Genomic DNA, 23,228 nt, shown 5'->3' with positions numbered 1-23,228 from the left:
TGATCCACACAAAGGCTTTAGTGTAGTCAGTGAAGCAGAAGTAGATGTTCTGGAATTCTCTTGCTTTTTCTATGATCCAGTGGATGTTGCCAATTTGATTTCTGGTTCTCTGCCTCTTCTAAATCCAGCTTGAACATCTGGAAGTTCTTAGTTCACATACTGTTGAAACCTAGCTTGGAGAATTTTGAGCATTACTTTGCTAGCGTGTGAAATGAGTGCAATTGTGTGGTAGTTTGAGCATTCTTTGGCATTGTGCTTCTTTGGGATTGGAATGAAAACTGACCTTTTCCAGTCCTGTGCCTACTGCCGGGTTCTCCACACTTGCTGGAACATTGAGTTGAGCACTTTAACAGGTTTACCCACAGCCAATCCCTCCCATCAGGAAGCTTGCACAAGTCTCTTATCCTCATCCAGCAGAGCGCAGACAGAATGAAAACCAAAATTACAGAAAACTAACCAAACTGGTCACATGGATCACAACCTTGTCTAACTCAGTGAAACTATGAGCCATGCCATGTAGGGCCGCACAAGACAGACGGGACTTGGTGGAAAGTTCTGACAAAATGTGGTCCTCTGAAGAAGGGAATAGCAAACCACTTCAATATTCTTACCTTGAGAACCCCATGAACAATATGAAAAGACAAAAAGATAGGACACTGAAAGATGAACTCCCCAGATCAGTAGGTGCCCAATATGCTGCTGGAGAAGAGGGGAGAAATAACTCCAGAAAGAACGAAGAGATGGAGCAAAAGCAAAAGCAACACCCAGTTATGGATGTATCTGGTGATGGTCCGAGGCTGTAAAGAGTAATATTGCATGGGTACCTGGAATGTTAGTTCCATGAATCAAGGTAAATTGGAAATAGTTAAACGGGAGATGGCAAAAGTGAACATCAACATTTTAGAAATCTGTGAACTAAAATGGACTGCAATGGGCGAATTTAATTCAGGTGACCATTACATCTACTACTGTGGAAAGGAATCCCTTAGAAGAAATGGAGTAGCCTTCATAGTCAACAAAAGAGTCTGAAATGCAGAACTCAGGTGCAATCTCAAAAATGACAAAATGATGTCGTTTTGTTTCCAGGATGAACCATTCAGTATTGCAGTAATCCAAGTCTATGCCCTGACAGTAATGCTGAAGAAGCTGAAGTTGAATGGTTCTATGAAGACCTACAAGACCTTCTAGAACTAACACCATAAAAGATGCCTTTTCATCAGATGCCATTCTAGAGGGGACCGGAATGCAAAAGTAGGAAGTCAAGAGATACCCAGAGTAACTTCAAGGCAAGTTTGGCCTTGGAGTACAAAATGAAGCAGGGCAAAGGCTAACAGAGTTTTGCCAAGAGAACGCACTGGTCATAGCAAACACCCTCTTTCAAAAATAGAAGAGACCACTCTACACATGGACATCACCAGATGATCAATACTGAAATCAGATTGGTTATATTCTTTGCCTCTGAAGATGGAAAGCTCTATACAGTCAGCAAAAACAAGACCAGGAGTTGACTGTGGCTCAGATCATGAACTCCTTATTGCCAAATTCATACTGAAATTGAAGAAAATAGGGAAAACCACTAGACCATTCAGGTATGACCTAAATCAAATCCCTTACGATTATACAGTGGAAGTGACAAATAGATTCAAGGGATTAGATTTAATACACAGAGGGCCTGAAGAACTATGGATGGAGGTTCATAACGTTGTACAGGAGGTGGTGATCAAAACCATCCCCAAGAAAAATAAATGCAAAAAAGGAAAATGGTTGTCTGAGGAGGCCTTACAAATAGCTGAGAAAAGAGGAGAAGTAAAAGGCAAAGGAGAAAAGGAAAGATATACATCTGAATACAGAGTTCCAAAGAATAGCAAGGAGAGGTAAGAAAGCCTTCATAAGTGAAGAATGCTAAGAAACAGAGGAAAACAATAGAATGGAAAAGACTAGAGATCTCTTCAAGAAAGTTAGAGATTCAAAGAGAGCATTTCATGCAAATTTGAGCACAATAAAGAACAGAAATGGTATGGACCTAACAGAAACAGAAGAGATTAAGAAGAGATGGCAAGAATACACCGAAGAACTATACAAAAAAGATCTTCATGACCCAGATAATCACGATGGTGCAGTCTATCGACTAGAGCCAGACATCTTGGAGTGCAAGGCAAGTGGGCCCTTAGGAAGCACCACTATGAACAAAGCTAGTGGAGTTAATGGAATTCCAGCTGAGCTATTTCAAATCCTAAAAGATGATGCTGTGGAAGTGCTACACTCAATATGCCAGTGAATTGGAAAACTCAGCAGTGGCCTCGGGACTAGAAAAGGTCAGTTTCCATTCCAATCCCAAAGAAGGAGGCAAGGCTGAGAGGGGAGAATTCTTTAGGATCTTCTCCTGTGAATGATTCTTTTGGCCTCTGGGTTGAAGGGGTGACCTTCAGTAGCTATTGTCTGTAGTGGGTGATTTAGGCTAAGGGAAATAGTGAGTTTGGGACTGAGGGGTGGATCAAAGGGGGTGATTGGGCATTATGGGGGTATGGATTGGTTGGTTTTCATTTGCAGGATGAGGTCTTGTTAGAGCCCTTTTCTGTTTCTAAGAATTGGCTGACCCTTGGAGGCAGTGTCCTTTATGGGCCATCAGGATTTTTAAGATGTGAAATCATAAGGAATAGAAAATAAAACATGGTTATTGAACACACCGCCCCCCACCTACTACTGCCTCCTCATGTTATTGAAGTCCACTCACCACCTACTACCTGCTTCTGCTCTTGGTCCTGCCTGAACCCGCCCCTCCCGCCCTGATCCTCTCCCTCCATGTCAAGCCCTACATGACCTTCTCCCTTCATGACCCAAAAGTGACCTGGTTAACACCTGAGTTACCGGTCTTCAACTTCCCTATCAATGTGGAGGTCCACATAGAGTAGAATCAGTAACACAGATTTTCTTTCTGGTGTCAAGTCACCTACTTCTTCATTACTGGTATAAATTATCACAACACTTATAATTTAAGCATTTTATTAAGCAATATACAAATATGAAAATCAATCTTACCATTTGGTTTTCTTGTGAGACTTTTTAAAGCAAAATAATCTCTTATTGCACCAATATTTTTGGTTGATCTGTTTCAAACATGAAGGTTTCCTGTTTATTTTTGATGCCTACCTTAAATTGAGCAAAGTTGCAGTTCTGAAGAGTACAGTTGGATGGAGGTTTATGTATATACACTATATGCAGGTCAGGAAGCAACAGTTAGAACTGGACATGGAACAACAGACTGGTTCCAAATAGGAAAACGAGTATGTCAAGGCTGCATATTGTCACCCTGCTGATTTAACTTATATGCAGAGTACATCATGAGAAATGCTGGGTTGGAAGAAACACAAGCTAGAATCAAGATTTCCAGGAGAAATATCAATAACCTCAGATATGCAGATGACACCACCCTTATGGCAGAAAGTGAAGAGGAACTAAAGAGCCTCTTGATGAAAGTGAAAGAAGAGAGTGAAAAAGTTGGCTTAAAGCTCAGCATTCAGACAACTAAGATCATGGCATCCAGTCCCTTCACTTCATGGCAAATAGACGGGGAAACAGTGGAAACAGTGGCTGACTTTATTTTTCTGGGCTCCAAAATCACTGCAGATGGTGATTTCAGCCATGAAATTAAAAGACGTTTACTCCTTGGAAGGAAATTTATGACCAACCTCGACAGCATAATAAAAAGCAGAGACATTACTTTGACAACAAAGGTCCATCTAGTCAAGGCTATGGTTTTTCCAGTGGTCATGTATGGATGTGAGAGTTGGACTGTGAAGAAAGCTGAGCGCAGAAGAATTGATACTTTTGAACTGTGGTGTTGGAGAAGACTCTTGAGAGTCCCTTGGACTGCAAGGAGATCCAACCAGTCCATCCTAAAGGAGATCAGTCCTGGGTATTCATTGGAAGGACTGATGCTAAAGCTGAAACTCCAATATTTTGGCCACCTCATCCAAAGAGCTGACTCATTGGAAAAGACCCTGATGCTGGGAGGGATTGGGGGCAGGAGGAGAAGGGGACGACAGAGGATGGGATGGCTGGTTGGCATCTCCGACTCGATGGACATGAGTTTGAGGAAACTCTGGGAGTTGGTGATGGACAGGGAGGCGTGGCGTGCTGTGATTCATGGGGTCGCAAGGAATTGGACACGACTGAGCGACTGAACTGAACTGAACCGAACTGAACACCATGCTTATAGCACAAAGTTCAGGAAGCAGATTCTTCCCACCTCCCTCTGGTGGTCAGCTAACACTGTCAGAAAGAAGGTGGCTGGGCTGAGACTGAAAGCGGGATAAAGAGAAGGAGGTGGGCAGCTCAGATGGTTATGTGCTAAGAGGTGTGACAGCTTATAGGGTGAGGGGAGAGACACCTATATCTCCAGCTTGGCAGGAAGGTCCAGGAGCAGCAGGGACACAACAGTGTTTGAGAGAAAGCAGGTCAGATGTTTCGCAACCTTGAGTGTCAGGCTGTCATTTTTCTCTCCTGATAGATCCGTGAGCCAGACTGTGTGCTGTGTCTCAGCACTGTTTTTCAGGCTATCAGTGTTTCTACATGTATCAAGGATTTTTTGGTTTTGCTATAATTATTGCCTTTCAAATAATATTTTCTGTGGGACTACACCTCCAGTTATGTATCGAGTCTAAAATACTCTGACATTGCATTTGTTTCCCAATCTTGGCTCTTTCAAACCACTTTGATCAGAACGTTGTGATGAAAATAGGAAGGCTAGCACTTCTCTGGGCTTCCCAGGTAGCTCGGTTGGTAAAGAATCTGCCTGCAATGCTGGAGAAGCGGTTCAATTCCTAGGTTAGGAAGTTCCCCTGGAGAAGGGATAGACTACGCACTCCAGTGTTCTCAGACTTCCCCAGTGACTCAGCTGGTAAAGAAAGAATCCACCTGCAATGCGAGAGACTGGGGTTTGATCCCTGTGTTGGGGAAATCCCTTGGAGGAGGGCATGGCAACTGACTTCCAGTATTCTTGCCTGGAGAATCCCCATGGACAGAGGAGCCTGGCGGGCTACAGTCCACGGGGTCGCGAAGTGTAGGACATGACTGAGGGGATAAGCACATCACAGCAGCAGAGCTCTTCTTTCCTGGTGGGGATGGACGTGTTTCGTCCTAAGGCTGGCCCTTATTTACTTCTAGAAAGCAGCCTCCCAGAGGTCTCTTGATCAGCCAAGTGAATCTCCATCCCAGCATCATCTGTGCGGGCTCTGAGCTTTCTGCATCCTCAGCAGCACTTGTGTTACCCGCAGGCTGTTTTCAGCGCTGCTCTCTTTGTGGTAGTACCTCATTGCCCTTTTCATTTCTTTCCCCTCCGTGCAATGATGTAGAGCCATTTGAATATTTGCTTTTGTGAAATTCCTGTTTGATTTCTTGCTCATTTAATAATAAAAATTGGGCAGTCTTTTTTGGAAAAAAAATTTGAATTCTTTATTCTGTATGTGTATTTTTAAAAATTGAAGTTAATGGATTTATAATGTTGTGTCAGTTCCACAGTGTAGCAAAGTGATTCAGTTTTATATATATATAGTCTCTTCAGGTTCTTTTCCATGTATAATATATAAAACATATATATTCTTGTCAGGTTGTTTTCCATCATAGCTTACTACAAGGTGCCAAGTAATGTTCCCTGTGCTATATATTTGGTCCTTGTTGGCTATTTACTTTATATATAATAGTGTGTGCATGTTAATTCCAAACTTCTAATTTACCCTTTACAATGTGAGTCTTTTGACTTGTGACTTTCTTTCCCCCTCTTCTCTCTCTCTCCTTTGCTGTGCAGGAGTCTAAAAATTATTTTATGAAAATCCTCTCATCAGTCTTTTCATTTGTATGCGGTGTGCTGGCTGTCCAATTATGGAATCTTTGCATAGCTCAATACCTTTTTAAAATTAAAGTATAGATGATATATAAATGTATGTTAGTTTCGGGTGTACAACAGAATGCCCCACACAAAATATATTACAAAATGATCACCCTGACAGGACCTAGTTACCAGCTGCCAGCATATGCAGTGTTAATGACTGCATTCAATTACTATAGTTTTATAGTAGAGTTGACATCAGAGAATGTCATGCCTCCAGCTTGGTTCTTCTTTCTCAAGATTGTTTTGACTATTTGAGGTCTTTGATGGCATCATAAAAATTTGAGGGTTATTTGTTCTGGCCCTGTTCAAAATGCCATGGGTATTCTGGATAAGGATGAAATTGAATCTGTATTGCAAGGCTACAATGGACATTTTCCAAATATTCATTCTTCTAATCTGTGAGCATGTATATCTTTCAATTTCTTTGTGTCTTCTTCAGTTTCTTTCATCAATGGCTTATGTCTCTTCTCCTTGATGAAATTTATTCCTGGGTATTTTATTCTCTTTGATGCAATTATCCACAGGGATGTTTTATTTATTTATTTTAGTTGGAGGCTAATTACTTTACAATATTGTAGTGGTTTTTGCCATACATTGATATGAGTCAGCCATGGGTGTACATGTGTTCCCCATCCTGAACCCCCCTCCCGCCTCCCTCCCCATCCCATCCCTCAGGGTCATCCCAGTGCACCAGCCCCGAGCACCCTGTCTCATGCATCAAACCTGGACTGGTGATCTGTTTCATATATGATAATATACATGTTTCGATGCTATTCTCTCCGATCATCCACCCTTGCCTTCTCCCAGAGTCCAAAAGACTGTTCTATACATCTGTGTCTCTTTTGCTGTCTTGCATGTAGGGTTATCGTTACCATCTTGGGAATGTTTTAAAATGTTTTCTTTCTGATAGATATCTTTCTTCATTTCCCCAGCACTACACACAATTGTATTTTGTGTATGTATTGGGGATAGCAGGAAAAAATGGTCCTTGAGGACAGGAAATAGCTTCAATCAGATACTAGGTATCTTGTTGCAAAAACTCACCCTTCATTCTCACCAGAGAAGGCCTTTTCCTGGGTATCTGTCTGGTGCCCACGCTGGTGGGGCCGAGTCATCTCCCCAGTCCTCCTCCCACTGTCCTGGGGTCTAGAACTGTCAACAGCACTTCCTCTCTCCTCCACAAGAGGGAGGCTCCAGGTCCACATTACTTTATCATCCAACGTCATTTAGTTTCCTCTTTATCTCATCTTCTAAAAGTTTACACATCCAGAACTATCATTAGAACTTCCATGTCATGTGAATACCATCTTGATAAAATATTACTATTGATTTGATTTTAAAAAATCTATGCATGGGACTTCCCTGGTGGTCCAGTGGTTAAGAATGCACCTGCCAATGCAGGGGACACCGGTTTGATCCCTGGTCTGGGAAGATTCCACATGTCCTTGAGCAACCAAGTCCATGAGCCACAACTACTGAGCCCACAGGCTTCAATATTTGCGCCTGTGGCAACAAGGCGCAACTATTGAAGCCTGTGGGCCTAGAGTCTGTTCTCCACATCAAGAGAAGCCACTGCGATGGGAACACCACAACTGGAGTGTAGACCCTGCTGTCTGAAACTAAGACCCAGCACAGCCAAAAATAAGTAAATAAAGGAATAAATCTTTTAAAAAGTGTGATATATACACTTTTCACTGATAGGAAGTTGTAACTCTTTTGGAATGTAAAAATGGTTGCTTCATGTCCCCCGCTCAATTGTATGGGTTATCTTATTTTCTATTAGGATGGGCATTGCCACTTAAAGATGCATTTGGTCCCTAAACAATGATGTGGGGTCTTGAGAAAGGGTTGACGGATGGCAGCGCAATGTCTGGAGATACTGAGAAACTGGGGGATCCGAGAAAGGCATAAAATGATACATTGGACATTGGGACATTGAGACTGATTGGTCAGAAATCACACACCTCTGGCCCCCAGCCAACCAAAGAGAACAGATCAATTCTAATAAAGACACACATCTGCTGTTATTCCCATCTTTGTGGTTATGTCACACTCTCTCATTGCCTATGCTGAGAACTTTGCATCTCTATCTTTTAAAATAAACTTTGCACATGGGAGTATTTTTGAATTTGCAGAATTCATTCTTCAGTTCCAGGAACAGAACTCAGTTTCACGTTTCAGTTGGAGATAACTAACCAATCCGATCACATGAACCACAGCCTTGTCTAACTCAGTGAAACTATGAGCCATGTCATGTAGAGCCACCCAAGACGGATGGGTCATGGTGGAAAGTTCTGACAAAACGTGGTCCACTGGAGAAGGGAATGGCAAACCGCTTCAGTGTTGCCTTGAGAACCCCATGAACAGTATGAAAAGGCAAAAGGATAGGACACTGAAAGATGAACTCCCCAGGTTGGTAGGTGCCCAATATGCTACTGGAGATCAGAGGAGAAATAACTCCAGGAAGAATGACGAGCCAGAGGCAAAGCAAAAACAACACCCAGTTGTGGATGTGGCTGGTGATGGAAGTACAGTCCAATGCCATAAAGAATGATATTGCATAGGAACCTGGATGTTAGGTCCGTGAATCAAGGTAAGTTGGAAGTGATCAAACAGGAGATGGCAAGAGTGAGCATCGACATTTTTGGAATCAGCAAAATAAAATGGACTGGAATGGGTGAATTTAACTCAGATGACCATTATATCTACTACTGTGGGCAAGAATCCCTTAGAAGAAATGGAGTAGCCATCACAGTCAACAAAAGAGTCTGAAATGCAGTACATGGATGCAATCTCAAAGATGACAGATGATCTCTGTTTGTTTCCAAGGCAAACCATTCAATATCACGGTAATTCAAGTCTATGCCCTGACCAGCAACGCTGAAGAAACTAAGTTGAACAGTTCTGTGAAGACCTACAAGACCTTCTAGAACTAACACCCCAAAAAGATGTCCTTTTCATTATAGGGGACTGGAATGCAAAAGTAGGAAGTCAAGAAATACCTGGAGTAACAGGCAAATTTGGCCTTGGAGTACAGAATGAAGCAGGGCAAAGGCTAATAGAGTTCTGCCAAGAGAATGCACTGGTTACAGCAAACACCCTCTTCCAACAACACAAGAGAAGACTCTACACATGGTTATCACCAGATGGTCAACAATGAAATCAGATTGATTATATTCTTAGCAGCCAATGATGGAGAAGCTCTATACAGTCAGCAAAAACAAGACCAGGAGCTGACTGTGGCTCAGATTATGAACTCCTTATTGGCAAATTCAGAATTAAATTGGAGAAAGTGGAGAAAACCACTAAACCATTCAGGTATGACATAAATCAAATCCCTTATGACTATATAGTGGAAGTGAGAAATAGATTTAAGGGACAAGATCTGACAGACAGAGTGCCTGATGAACTATGGATGGAGGTTTGTGACATTGTACAGGAGACAGGAATCAAGACCATCCCCAAGAAAAAGAAATGCAAAAAATCAAAATGGCTGTCTGAGGAGACCTTGCAAATAGCTGTGAAAAGAAGGGAAGCAAAACGCAAAGGAGAAAAGGAAAGATATACCCATTTGAATGCAGAGTTCCAAAGAATAGCAAGGAGAGGTAAGAAAGCCTTCCTCAGCGATCAATGCAAAGAAACAGAGGAAAACAATAGAATGGGAAAGACCAGACATCTCTTCAAGATAATTAGAGATACCGAGGGAACATTTCATGCGAAGATGGGTTCAATAAAGGACAGAAATGATAGGGACCTAACAGAAGCAGAAGATATTAAGAAGAGGTGGCAAGCATACACAGAAGAACTGTACAAAAAATATCTTCACGACCCAGATAATCACGATGGTGTGATCACTCACCTAGAGCCAGACATCCTGGAATGCAAAGTTAAGTGGGCCTTAGGAAGCATCACTAGGAACAAAGCTAGTGAAGGTGATGGATTTCAGTTGAGCTATTTCAAATCCTGAAAGATGATGCAGTGCAAGTGCTGCACTCAGTATGCCAGCAAATTTGGAAAACTCAGCAGTGGCCACAGGACTGGAAAAGGTCAGTTTTCATTCCAATCCCAAAGAAAGGTAAAACCAAAGAATGCTCAAACTACCGCACAATTGCACTCATCTCACACGCTAGTAAAGTAATGCACAAAATTCTCCAAGCCAGGCTTCAGCAATACGTGAACTGTGAAATTCCAAATGTTCAAGCTGGATTTAGAAAAGGCAGAGGAACAAGAAATCAAATTGCCAACATCCGTGGATCATTGAAAAAGCAAGAGAGTTTCAGGAAAATATCTACTTCTGCTTTATTGACTATGCCAAAGCCTTTGATTGTGTGGATCACAATAAACTATGGAAAATTCTGAAAGAGATGGGAATACCAGACCACCTGACATGCCTCTTGAGAAACTTATATGCAGGTCAGAAAGCAACAGTTAGAACTGGACATGGAACAGCAGACTGGTTCCAAATCGGAAAAGGAGTACGTCAAGGCTGTATATTGTCACCCTGCTCATTTAACTTATATGCAGAGTACATCATGAAAAATGCTGGGCTGGAGGAAGCACAAACTGGAATCAAGATTGCCAGGAGAAATATCAATAACCTAAGATATGCAGATGACACCACCCTTATGGCAGAAAGTGAAGAAGAACTAAAGAGCCTCTTGATGAAAGTGAAAGAAGAGAATGAAAAAGTTGGCTTAAAGCTCAACATTCAGAAAACTAAGATCATGGCATCCAGTTCCTTCACTTCATGGCAAATAGATGGGGAAACAGGGGAAACAGTAGCTGACTTTATTTTTGGGGGCTCCAAAATCACTGCAGATGGTGATTGCATCCATGAAATTAAAAGACACTTACTCCTTGGAAGGACAGTTATGACCAACCTAGACAGCATATTAAAAAGCAGAGACATTACTTTGTCAACAAAGGTCCATCTAGTCAAGGCTATGGTTTTTCCAATGGTCATGTATGGATGTGAGAGTTGGACTGTAAAGAAAGCTGAGTGCAGAAGAATTGATGCTTTTGAACTGTGGTGTTGGAGAAGACTCTTGAGAGTCCCTTGGGCTGCAAGAAGATCCAACCAGTCCATCCTAAAGGAGATCAGTCCTGGGTGTTCATTGGAAGGACTGATGTTGAAGCTGAAACTCCAACACTTTGGCCACCTGACGCAGAGAGCTGACTCATTTGAAAAGACCCTGATGCTGGGAAAGATTGAAGGCAGGAGGAGAAGGAGACAACTGAGGATGGGATGCTTGGATGGCATCACTGGCTCAATGGAAATGGGTTTGGGTGGACTCCAGGAGTTGGTGATGGACAGGGAGGCCTGGTGTGTTGTGGTTCATGGGGTCGCCAAGAGTCGGAGACGACTGAGCAACTGAACTGAACTGATTCAAAATTATCCTCATTACCCTGACTGCAGCTAAAGTCGAGAAGGTCACCTCCTGGGTACACCTCTCTCTCCTAAAATGGGTCACCTCCGATCCTGTGCTGCCCTCCTTAACTGACCCCTATCAGGTCTCCCTCACAGGGCCCACCTCCTTAAAAATCACCTGGCAACAACCTCTGTCAACCATCGAAGAAGACACTGAATGACCTGGACACTCTTCAACCTACAACTGTTCCTGATCCAACTACTACAAGACCTCTGGACCAGTGCCCCGACAGGAACCTCCTTCAAAAACCTGACCACTGGTATCTCAACTGTGGCTTCAGGGAACCTTCTACAACCTGACTCCAGATGAAGTCAGTAAAGATGATTTCTTTACTTTCATTCTCTACATCATTCTTCATCCTAATGAACACTGTTCCTCCTCAGAGTCAAGCAACCACCAACTTGGGGCCTTCTGCCCCTCACCCTGACTGGCCTCTCCCTGTCTCTCTCACCATAAGTGCACTCCTAATCTTAATCCTTGCTATAGGCCTAGTAACCGTCTCCCCTCAGGACTGGCCGCCTATCCTTTGTCTTTCCGTGGGTATCGCCTACGTTGCTGGCTGTGTTCTACTCCTAGGGTGCTATTTTCTCTGCACTGCCTAACTAACAGCCCATGACTCCTCTGCTCCTTATCCTTGCTGCACTCCCCAGCCTTCTGGCTACTCCCTGCCCCTGCTCAGACATTTATTCCTACGTACATTCCTCATGTTATAATACACCTCCAAAACCATGCACCATGAACCTCGGGGGTGGGAAGTCCAAATCCCTACTCACTGTCAAAGTACAAAAGAGAGGGAGTTTCGTGAGTACCTGCCATAAGCCAAATGGAAGAAACATATGTTTTTATCCCATTACCCACTGGGGGTACTCAGACGGGGGTGGGGTACTAGATCAAAATTGGGAAAAGAAACAAGAACAAGTTATAAAGAACATAATTTCCCGGTTACAGGCAACCCCTGAGGCTTATAAACACCTAGACCTCCTTTCTCAATTACAGCCTCTCCTAGAGCCTCCCTCTGACAACCAACACCTTACCTGCCTTCTCAACTCTTCTTTCCAATTCTTCCAGTACACACAACACACATCCCAGCGTTGGATATGCATGTCACTGTCTCCCTCACCACACATAGCAATTCCCTTACCCTCAATCTGGCTGTCACAGGGCAACTATACCTCCCCTTCCCAACAGAAAACTACACAACTCATTGGGCCAGTCTCTGACAATGTCCCACTCTCAGCCTCTTCAAACCTAACCTGTATCAACTACTCTAGTCCCATCTACACTGGTCTTACAAACTCTGCTCCCTCCTTCTGTTCTATTTGGGTTCTCTGGAACAGCACAAATAATTGCACCAACCTGGGAATCTTCATTTTCTGCAGGACCTATGCATATTCATGTCTCCCCTGGGACCCCCCTGGACCTTGCATCTTGGTCTTCCTGACCCCAGGTCTAACATTCCTCAAAGAAGAAGAGGTAGAACCAATAGTCTACCCCCAAGGGGAACTTTCCCACAGAAAAAGATGAGCTATCATAGCCCCCCTCCTGATTGGGACCGGCACAGCAGCAGCCCTAGACACCGGGATTGCGGGCATCTCCACCTTGGCCCATTTTTACTACAAGCTGTCCCAAGAACTTAAGGAGGATATGGAGTAGATAGTGGAGTCCTTCGTTTCAGTCCAAAGACAAATTAACTCATTAGCTTGTATGGCCCTACAAAATAGGTAAGTCCTGGACCTTCTCACCTCAGAAAAGGGAGGGACCTGCCTTTTCCTAGGAGAGGACTGCTGCTATTTTGTTAATGAGACGGGCATAGTCCAGGGCAGAGTCAAAGAACTTAGAGACAGAATTGAACACAGCAGACAAGAGTTACAAAACCTTTACACTCCCCAAAACCTGTTCCAACAGGCCTTCCTTTTGTTGCTCCCTTTCTTGGGACCATTGGTACTTATCATTTTATTCCTCTTATTTGGACACTGTCTCTTCAATCTCTTTCAAAGGCTTCTCCAAGAACGGATTTGGGGCATCTCTCAAGACCAAGTCAAGACTCTTCTTTTGCTTTAGACCCTGACGGCTAGACTAGAAAATCAACACTACGGGCCTTAGACTTCCTTCCTCCCAGACCACAAACCCCTGACCCTCATTTATCAGCTTGAAGAAGCCCTGAACATTAATGTTGCCCACATCTCTTTCTGCTTTTGTATATATTCCTTAGGGTCTAAAATGAAGGAAAGTTACATGGCTCAAAATAGCCTGGAGTTAAAACTCCCCTCCAGGTCCTCCCACCATTCTATGCAAAACAGAGAACTCTCTGATCTGAAGAAAAAAGACTTGCCCCAGCCATTTGAGAGATAACTACTCCGAACAACCTTGGGGGAAAACAGGCCCCCTTAAGACAGTAGATTTCCACATCTATGCCTATATATACTTACTCTTTTCTTGGGTTAGTGCAGCAGCTCACTACTCTGACTGCTGCCCCTTCTTGCCTCATTAAAGGTGATCTGTTCTTGTAAAGTGCTGGTCTCAATCTTTTTCTGAACCTCGCCTTCTCTAACTCCCTTACCCTACATCTATGACTTTATTTTATTTGGTTTTTATTTTTTCAGTTCTACCTACCTGTGTGATCATACAGTATTTTTCTTCCTCTGTCTAACACATTTCATTACCCTAATGCCCTGGCCTATCCATGTATTGTAAAAGCAGGATTTCCTTCTCTTTTATAGCTGAAGGATAATCACGTGTATGCACACACCACAGTTTCTTTATTCATTCATTCATCATTGGATATGGAAGTTGTTTCCATGTCTTTGCTACTGTACGTAACACTTCCAAGAACATGCGGTGCATATATCTTTTCAAATTGCTGTTTTCATTTTCTGTAAAAACCCAAAAGTGAAAGTGCTTGAGGTTCTATTTTAGTTTTGAGGAACCTGCAGAGCGTTCCCACAGTGGCCGCACCAATTCAATTCCCACCAGCAGTGCCCAAGGGTCACTTTACCCCATGTCCTCACCAACACCCTTGTTTCTTGTTCTTTGACCGGCCCAGCTTGGCCTTTGCTAGACGCCGGCCGCTGGGAAGGTGTGCTGCCCGGCCCTCGGATCCCGGCCTCCTCCAGTGCCTGCTTGTCCAGCAATGTTCCCGCAACAGCTGAGGAGCGAGGGGGAGAGCCCGTCCCCGCTTGATCACCTGGACCCTGGGCAGGGCCGGCCCTGGGTTCTGTGGAGCCTGACATTGACTCAAGCGTTCAGATGCCTCCTTCGGCAAAACAATGGTGTCACTGAATATAATACAGACATGGCCCCCAAATACAGAATGTGACCCCCAGGTCCGGTGTGGCCCTGAAGTGTTCCGGGACTGAGAACAAAGAGCAAATGTGTGAACACAGAAGTGGCCATGTCTGTTATCAGTCAGAGAATTCCAACAGTTCATGAATCTGTGAGCCAGGAACTGTGGATGAAGGCCAAATATATAATATATATTTCCTAAAAGTCTCATTATCACAGGCACATCACATCCGAGTTTCTTTCGAAATGAGAAATCTATGTAATCAATCACAAAACATAAAATGCTGAAAACCAAAAGATAAGACATTTATTGCAGACTATTTTTCTTTCTTCCTGTTTTTTTCAGCCATGACCTAGGCCTTGTACGGTCTTAGTTCCCAGACCAGGGATTGAAGCTGGGCCAGAGACAGTGAAAGTGCAGAGTCCTAAGCACTGGGCCACCATACCATTTTTCTCAGGAGTCAGGCACCCCTATCACACCTGCATAACACCTGTTCCCCACACCTTTGGCCTGATCCTCTGTGATTGCCTCTTTTTAGGAGAATAGGCATGTATATTAATTAACATGAGTGTTACACTAATAAAGTGTTTGTCAGCCATGTCTGACTCTTTGCGATCCCATGGACTGTAGCCTGTAAGGGTCCTCTGTCCATGGGATGCTCCAAGCAAGGATACTGGAGTGTGTTGCCATTCCCTTCTCCAGGGGATCTTCCTGACCCAGGGATGGAACCCTGGTCTCCTGCACTGAGGGCAGATTCTTTACCATCTGAGCCAGCAGAGAAGACCATTATATAAAGAAATAGGTTAATTATATTATATCTAAGATAGAGTAGAAAGAAGATACAGTATTTCCACTGGCACGATTGATTGATGGACATTTCTTTTTGTTTCTGTAGTTTAAGAAAGTAAAAAATGTGTTAATATTTCTATATAAATATAAAAAAACTTTCCATCAGTCCCATAGCTTGTTCCTGAAAGTGTCTAAAACGTTTACGCTCATAGTCAAACTTGCGAAACTTGAATTTTTTTCCTGAAAGGGCAGTAAGTTCACAGGTTGTTTCCACACACGAGTTAAACCTTCATGTGGCTTTGAAAAGAAGGCCATTCAGAGTGAGGGGTCATGAACTGTGTTTCTGTGTGAGGTCTAGACTTCGGGGTCCCAGCTGAATGGGGCAAAGTTCGTCCTTTTCCACCCCACTTTGCGTGGGCCTGTGTCCGGGTCGGCTGGTCCCACAGATCCTCAGATCCATGAAGACCCTCAGCCCGTGTTCTGAAAACCCCTCTGGGCAAAGGAGCTTTTTTTTTTCATGCTCAGCTTTCCTTCCTGGGTTCCACCCTCCACCGTGTGTGACTCTTCCAACCCAAGTATGAACGGTTTTGAGAAACCGTTCTCAGAAAGTCCAGCGTTTCTCTGTTGCAGGGTCGGTCCCACCCGAGGACCAGCGCTGGACCCCGTTTGTCTTTTCTGGGTGCGCGGGCCGCTGGGCGGTCCCACCGTGGACCCGAGCATCCCTGGACGGGTGGGCATGTCAGAGCCCCGTGCGGTGAAGCCTCTCGGCCTCCGGGGGCCTCAGGATCTCCCCCTGCGGCGTGGGGCGTGGGGTGTGGGATGGGACCTCCTGCCTTCCCAGGGCCGCCCCTCCTCCACGGTCCGGGGCGTCCAAGTTCCCCTTCTGTGCCTGCCCACGGCGCTGTCTCCGTCACCCTCTGGCTTCCTGTTGGGGCTTCCTCGTTCCCTCCCCACATTCGGGGCGCCTCCCTCCCCAGCAAAGGGACCCGAACCGGCTCTGCGCTGGCGGATGCCGACATGGGGCCCCTGCTGCTGCTGCCCCTGCTCTGGGGGGGTGAGTGGGGGAGGGGTGGGGGAGGGGGCACGGCTGGGGGAGGGGGCACGCGTGGGGAGGGGCTGGAGCTGCCGCTGAGCCTCTGTGTCCCCCAGGGTCCCTGCAGGAGCTTCCAGGGTTCGAGCTCCGAGTGCAGGAATCCGTGACGGTGCAGGCGTGCATGGACGTCCGCGTGGCCTGCTCCTTCTCCTACCCCTGGAGTTCGGCGTATTGGTCTGCTGAGCCCTCCATCTACTGGTTCCGGGAAGGGGACACCCCATACGATGATGCTGTGGCCACAAACGCCCGAAATAAACGAGTGAAACCAGAGACCCAGGGCCGATTCCGCCTCGTCGGGGACCCCAGGGACAAGGACTGCTCCCTGATCATCAAAGAGGCCAGGCTGAGCGACTCAGGAGCCTACTACCTGCGAGTGGAGAGAGGACTTAATGAGAAATATAGTTACCATGATAAGAAGCTGAATTTGCAGGTGACAGGTATGAGAGGGGGCCCAGGAGAGGACCCTGGCACATGGAGACGCCTGCATTAGAACAGGACCAGGGCACGGGAGCCCTCGCTGCTCCGGGTCTTGGGGTTTGAGGGTTCAGAAGAGAGCCAGAACTGGGAATGAGTTGTGACCCTGACCCTCTGGGTCCCCACACCCCTGTGTCCAGGCATCTCTCTCTGTCTCCTCATCTCCCTTCTTCCAGAGAAACCCGACATCCAGTTTCTGGAGCCTCTGGAGTCTGGCCGCCCCACAAAGCTGACCTGCAGCCTCTCGCTAGCCTGTGATGACAGACACCCTCTCCTGTTCTCCTGGGTGGGGGATGCCCTTGATGCCATGAACCTAAACACCATCCACTCCCCGGAGCTCACCCTCACCCCGAGGCCCCAGGACCACGACAGCAAACTCACCTGTCGGGTGACACTCCAGGGACTTCAGGTGACCCTGGAGAGAACCGTCCAGCTCAACGTCTCCTGTGAGTGTGGAGGGGCGGCGGGGTCCCTGAGGGCGGTGGGGTGTGTGTGTGTGTGTGTGTGTGCAGAGAGAAGGCCAGCCTACTCTTCTATGGGTCTGAGCCCTGGGAGCTGAGATGGGGAGGGGCCGTGAAGGACACCCACCCCCCTTCCTGGTTTCCCTCCTGGGGTGCTGGTAGTTTGCACCCCACTCCTCCCTCTGCAGCAAGCCCATTTCTTTCTGCCCCAGATGCTCCGAGGAACGTCCGCATCAGCCTCTCCTTCAGAAACGTCACAGGTAGGACAGGACTTCTCCTCTCCAGGGCTGGGTCCTGCCCCTGGGACCGCCTCCAAAGGGTGGGGGGAGGGTGTTGGGCTTGAGTGTGATCAGATGTGGGAAGAGCAAGGAGAAAATCACCATCCCTCCCCACCTCCCATGCACTAGACCCACACACACATGCAATACACACATAGACTCACACACACAGGCACACACACATACAGTACATACACATGAACATACACTGAGACACACACAGAAATGCCCATACACACAGGCACATACGCATCACACATACACACAGACACACGGAGATATACCCACAGCTTAGGCACCCATCACGCACACATACACACAGGCACATACACATCACACATACACACAGACACACAGAGATATACCCACAGCTTAGGCACCCATCATGCATACATACACACATGTTCATACAGATATGCACTCATGCACACACACATACAGGCACACACACATACACCCCACACATATACTCACTCACACACTCTGTTCAAAGCCCATTTCCCTTCACCATGATTCTATTCTGTGGTTTTCTTCCACAAAAGCCTCCTTAGTCCCATCTCCTGCTGCCTTCACTGAATCAACTTCTCAGGCCTTGAGGTTCTCTGTTTTCTTTCCACCAAACAGCCCAGGCCTGTCCCATTGACACACCACGCCTCCCCTGAAGATAGGAGGCCAGACACATTGGGTCAGCCTGCGTAGGGTGGGAAGGTCCAGCCCTGGGACCACAGGGAACCCAGCTGGCTGGCTGGGGAGGAGAGAGTGAGGCCAGGAGATCCTGGGAAGGAGGGAGAGGAGACCTCAGCCTCCCCCAGCTCTCCCGCTGCGCTTTCCCCCAAAGCCCTCAAGATTCTGCAGGACACCTCGTCCCTACTCATCTCGGAGAGCCCGGCGCTGCAGCTGCTGTGTGTCACTGACAGCAACCCCCCTGCACAGCTGAGTTGGTTCCAGGGGTCCCCAGCCCTGGAGGCCGCCCCCATCTCCAGCACCGGGGTCCTGGTGATACCCCAAGTAGGGGCTGGAGATGAAGGAGAAGTCACCTGCGAAGCGCAGAACCCTCTGGGCTCCCAGCAAGTTTCCTTCAGCCTCTCTGTGCAGAGTGAGTTGTAGGACAGGTGCTCGAGGCAAACAGCCCGGGCAGGTGTGTGCCTTTGGGAGGGCTGGGTCTGGGGACTGAGCTTCACCCCCTCTCCCTTCCCCAGAAGGCCCCCCTTCCTGCAGCTGTGAGACTGAGGAGCCGCAGGGCTCCTGGCCCCTGGTCGTCACCCTGATCAGAGGGGCCCTCATGGGGGCTGGCTTCCTCCTTACCTATGGCCTCACCTGGACCTACTACACCAGGTGAGCTCACCTGTTCCCCTGCGGGGAAGTCCTGGGAATGGATCTGGGGTTGCCGGTGGGGCTGGGCGGTCCTTTCCTTCCTGGGGCTAAAGTGTGTGACTCTCCAGGGGCTTCCGAGTGGGTCTAGTGGTTAAGCCTCCGGGCTTCTACTGCAGGGGGCAGGGGCTCGATCCCGGGTTGGGGAACTAAGATCCCACATGCCATGAGGCAGAGCCCAGAATGAGTGAAATGGGTCTGACTCTCTGACCTGAGACCGCGTTGGCTCTGCAGGTGTGGCAGCCACTAGGGAGCTGGGCTGAGGTGTGGCTGAGCCTCGCTCCCTTTCATGACGAGATTCACCTGAGGATGCAGAGCCCAGAGGACAGACGTGGGGACATCACTGTGTGCTTTTTCCTGGAAACTCTTACCCACAACCCTGTGTCGTTTGCATCCACGAGGCTTTATTTGTAGAGATGACTTGTGACAGCAGGAAGAGTCAATACCATTGAAAGGACACTTTCTGACTTACCTCGCTTAGTATGAGGTTACTCATGGTTTTGCAAGTATCAATAATTCATTGTTGGTTTTGCTTGGATTTTGTCTTGAAAATGGTATTTTACATATGACTATTCCTCCAGTTATGGATGGACTCTAAAATACGATGACATTGCATTTGTTTGCAAATTTTGGCTCATTCAAAGTAATGTTGATGTGAATGGTGTGATGAAAATAGGAGGGCTAGCACTTTTCTCCTGGTGGGTGTGGAACTGCTTCATCATAAAGTTGGCATATATTTAGTTCTAGCAGGTAGCCTGAGAGAGTTCTTTTGAGTCGTTAGATGAGTTTGTATCCCATGGTCATACATGAAGGCTCTGAGCTTTCTATACCCTCAGCAGCACTTGTATTACCCACATGCTCAGCTTTTAGCGCTGCACTCCACTGTGGCAGTATCTCCTTGCCTTTTTAGTTTATTTCCCTCATGTGCAATGATGTTGAGCCATTTGAATATCTCCTTTAGTGAAATTCCTGTTTGGATCTTTGCCCATTTAAAAATAAAAATTGGGCAGTCTCTTTCTTATTAATTTGAGTTCTTTATTCTGGATGTGACTTTTAAAAAATTAAAATAGAATTGATTGATAATGTTGTGTGAGTTTCACAGCACAGCAAAGTGATTCGGTTATATAGGTATATTCTCCTCGGATTCTTGCTCATTATAGTTTTTTTAAAAGATTGTTAGCATCGTTCCGTGGGCTATACAATTGGTCCTTGTTGGTTATCTATTTTAGATACAGTCAATTCCAAGCTCCCGATTGATCCTTCCTGTCTCTGGAAAAATTTTATGAAATTTATACCTTAAGAAAGTAACAAATGTAAACAGAGTATTTCTAAATAAATATTAAAGAAAATTTTTTTGTTTGTTTGTTTGTTTCCAGAACTAGTTAATGGGAGGGTGTGAAATGTTTAGGGGCACTGCCAAATTTAGGAAACCTTTATGAAATAACAATCCTAAAGAGCATTGAGATCACAGGTTATTTCCACACATGGCTTGAGCCTTCATGTGACTTTGCAGTGTGAGGGGTCCTGAATGCCATTCTTGTGAAGTCCAGGCTTCTGGGGTCTGCAGAGAGTGGGGCAAGGCTCTCACTTCAGCCACCTCATTTTGCATGGGCCTGTGCCCCGAGGCTGGTCCGACAGACCCTCAGGTCCACGAAGACCCGTAGGCCTGTGCCATGTTCTGAGAACCCTTCTGGGCAAAGGAGCTTTCATGAAGTTTTCTTCCTGGGCATCATCCTCCACTGTTTTTGGGTCTGGAAACTTTTTTCCTGCCTGAAGTGGAATGGTTTTGAGAAAAATTTCAATATTCTTTTCCAGAACTTTCGGTGTTTTACAGCTGCAGGTGGGTCCCACCAGATGATCGGAGCTGGACCCCGTTTCTCTTTTTCTGGTTGCGCTGCTCATGGGGCGATCCCATGGTGAACATGAACATCATTCGGAAGGCGATCATGTCACATCTGGGCTTCCCTGGTACCTCGGTGGTAAAGAGTCAGCCTGCAATGCAGAAGATGCGGGTTCACTACCTGGCTTGGGAAGATCCCCTGGAGAAGGGAATGGCAACCCACTCCAGTATTCTTGCCTGGGAAATCCCTGGGTTGAGAAGCCCGGCGGGCTACACTCCCTGGGGTCGCAGAGTCGGACACAGCATAGTGAGTAAGCCACAACATTTCAGCCTCACATCTGGTGAAAACTCGCCAGCTCTGGGGACTTCGTGCTCTCCCCTGCAGCCTGCAGCAGGGCGGAGCCGGGAGGGGTTGGAGGGAGAACGTGAAACAGTGCGACTTCTCATCGACTCCCCCAGCCCCGCCTATGGAGTCCACCTTCCCCTTCTTCACCAGCCAGTCTTCATCACCTGCTGCCTTCCTGGCTTCCTGCTGGGGCTTCCTCATTCCTTCCCCGCATTCGGGGCACTTCCTCCCTGACGGAGGCACCTGGACCTGGGCTGGAGGATGTGGACATGGTACCCCTGCTGCTGCACCCAGAGACTCTCCACTCCCTGCAGCTCACCCCCACCCCGAGGCCCAGGACCACAGCACCAACCTCACCTGTTGGGTGAATCTCCAAGGATCTCAGGTGACCATGGAGAGAACCATCCAGCTCAATGTCTCCTGTGAGTGTGGAGGGGTGGCTGAGTCCCTGAGGGCAGCGGGGCGTGTCTGTGTAGGGAGAAGGCCAGCCTACTCTTGCATGGGTCTGAGCCCTGGGAGCTGAGGTGGGGAGTGGCTGTGAAGGACACCCACCCCCCCTTCCTGGTTTCCCTCCTGGGGTGCTGGTCAGTTTCCATCCCACTCCTCTCTCTGCAGCAGGCCCATGTCTTTCTGCCCCAGATGCCCCGAGGCACCTCCGCATCAGCCTCTCCTTCAGAACTGTCATAGGTAGGACAGGACTTTCTCCAGGCCTGGGTCCTGCTCCTGGGACCGCCTCCAAGGAGTGGGGTGTGAACTTGAGTGTGAGCAGATATGGGAAGAGCAAGGAGACAATCACCACCCCGCCCCACCTCCATTCACTAGACCACACACATGTGCAATACACACAAAGACATATGCACAGATGTTAATAGATCTTGGGAAGGCCGGAGGGTGAAACCTCAGCCTCCCCCAGCTCTCCCGCTGCACTTTTCGCCAAAACCCTCGATTCTGCAGAACACCTCATCCCTTCTCGTCTCAGAGAGCCAGGTGCCGCAGCTGATCTGTGTTGCTGACAGCAAACCCCTAGACAGCTGAGCTGGTGTCCAGGGTCTCCCTCCCTTGTCGCTGCCCCCAACTCCAGCACCGCGATCCTGGAGATGCAGGGATTAGGACCTGCAGAAAGAGAGTTCATCTGGCGAGCTCAGAACCCTCTCTTCTCCCAGCACGTTTCCAGAGGACGGACATGGGGACATCACTGTCTGATTCTCCCTGGAATGCTTGACTCCAAATCTGTCTCATTTCCACCCAAGGGTTTTAACCTTTTGTTTGTAAAAGTGACTGTGTGATGTCCCAAAGAGTAAATTCCATTGAAAAGAGACTTTTATTACTTTCCGTTTCCAAGGATACATGGTCCCTCATCAGGGCAGGGCCCAGGGGGAAGCACTAGGTTGTGCTCAAGGAGCAGGAGAGGGAGAAGCCTTTCTTTGAGTTTCCTCGGGAGAGACAAGGCTTTTTGTTGCTGTTCAGTTGCTTAGTCATGTCCGACTCTTTGCAGGGCAGCATGCCAGGCTTCCATGTCCTTCACCATCTCCCGGAGCTTGCTCAAACTCTTTTTCATTTAGCCGTGATGCCATCCAACCATCTCATCCTCTGTTGTCCCCTTCTCCTTCTGCCTTCCATTTTTCCCAGCAGCAGGGCCTTTTCTAATGAGTTGGCTCTTCACACCAGGTGGCCAAAGTATTGGAACTTCAGCTGCAGCATCATTCCTTCTGTTAGGGGAAGCACACTGATTGAAACGGCCCACCCTGGCCAGGCACCATAGTAACCATTTGCCTGAGTTGTTCTACGTCTGGAGGTCCTGGTAAGGAACAGGGAACTAATAAGCCTCCACCAACCAGAAGAGTTCAGGAAAGGTCAAATGGAGACACCACATGTCCGACCACCTCCCAGAATCCTTCTCTCTGGCATCCATCTTGGCTGAACAAGGCATGCACCACCAGGAAGGACTCTGAGTCAGAATGATTGGCTAAAGAC

The 23,228-nt window shown here is 47.0% G+C and overlaps 1 protein-coding gene across 15 annotated transcripts; it reads left to right on the top strand.

The window, feature by feature from the left end:
• Window positions 1-16,195: 16,195 nt before the first annotated feature.
• On the top strand, window positions 16,196-22,980 carry LOC122420629 (sialic acid-binding Ig-like lectin 14). 15 transcript variants are annotated; one of them, XM_043435976.1, is made up of 8 exons: window positions 16,196-16,445; window positions 16,541-16,921; window positions 17,135-17,404; window positions 17,632-17,679; window positions 18,536-18,793; window positions 18,897-19,032; window positions 20,884-21,008; window positions 21,569-21,887. In XM_043435976.1, the coding sequence occupies exons 1-7, from the start codon at window positions 16,211-16,213 to the stop codon at window positions 20,924-20,926; spliced, it is 1,371 nt and encodes a 456-aa protein (XP_043291911.1). In that variant the 5' UTR covers window positions 16,196-16,210; the 3' UTR covers window positions 20,927-21,008; window positions 21,569-21,887. The 15 variants fall into 15 exon arrangements, with proteins under 15 accessions (XP_043291911.1, XP_043291909.1, XP_043291906.1 ...); XM_043435974.1 differs by having other exon boundaries at window positions 17,129-17,404; XM_043435971.1 differs by having other exon boundaries at window positions 17,129-17,404; window positions 17,608-17,679.
• Window positions 22,981-23,228: the final 248 nt, after the last annotated feature.

This window comes from Cervus canadensis, chromosome 18 (genome assembly GCF_019320065.1).
Source record: "Cervus canadensis isolate Bull #8, Minnesota chromosome 18, ASM1932006v1, whole genome shotgun sequence".
NCBI classification, from domain to species: domain Eukaryota; kingdom Metazoa; phylum Chordata; class Mammalia; order Artiodactyla; family Cervidae; genus Cervus; species Cervus canadensis.
Note: the sequence above shows the minus strand (reverse complement) of the source record. Positions and strands in the feature narration are given on the sequence as shown.

Bases quoted from the DNA above. Each gene is read 5' to 3' on its own strand.
- LOC122420629 (XM_043435968.1), top strand. From the start codon at position 16,211: ATGGGACCTCCTGCCTTCCCAGGGCCGCCCCTCCTCCACGGTCCGGGG. The intron at 17,405-17,607 runs GTGAGTGTGGAG...CTCCCTCTGCAG, and splicing joins CGTCCAGCTCAACGTCTCCT to CAAGCCCATTTCTTTCTGCC. The intron at 17,680-20,883 runs GTAGGACAGGAC...ATTCTTTTCCAG, and splicing joins CTCCTTCAGAAACGTCACAG to AACTTTCGGTGTTTTACAGC.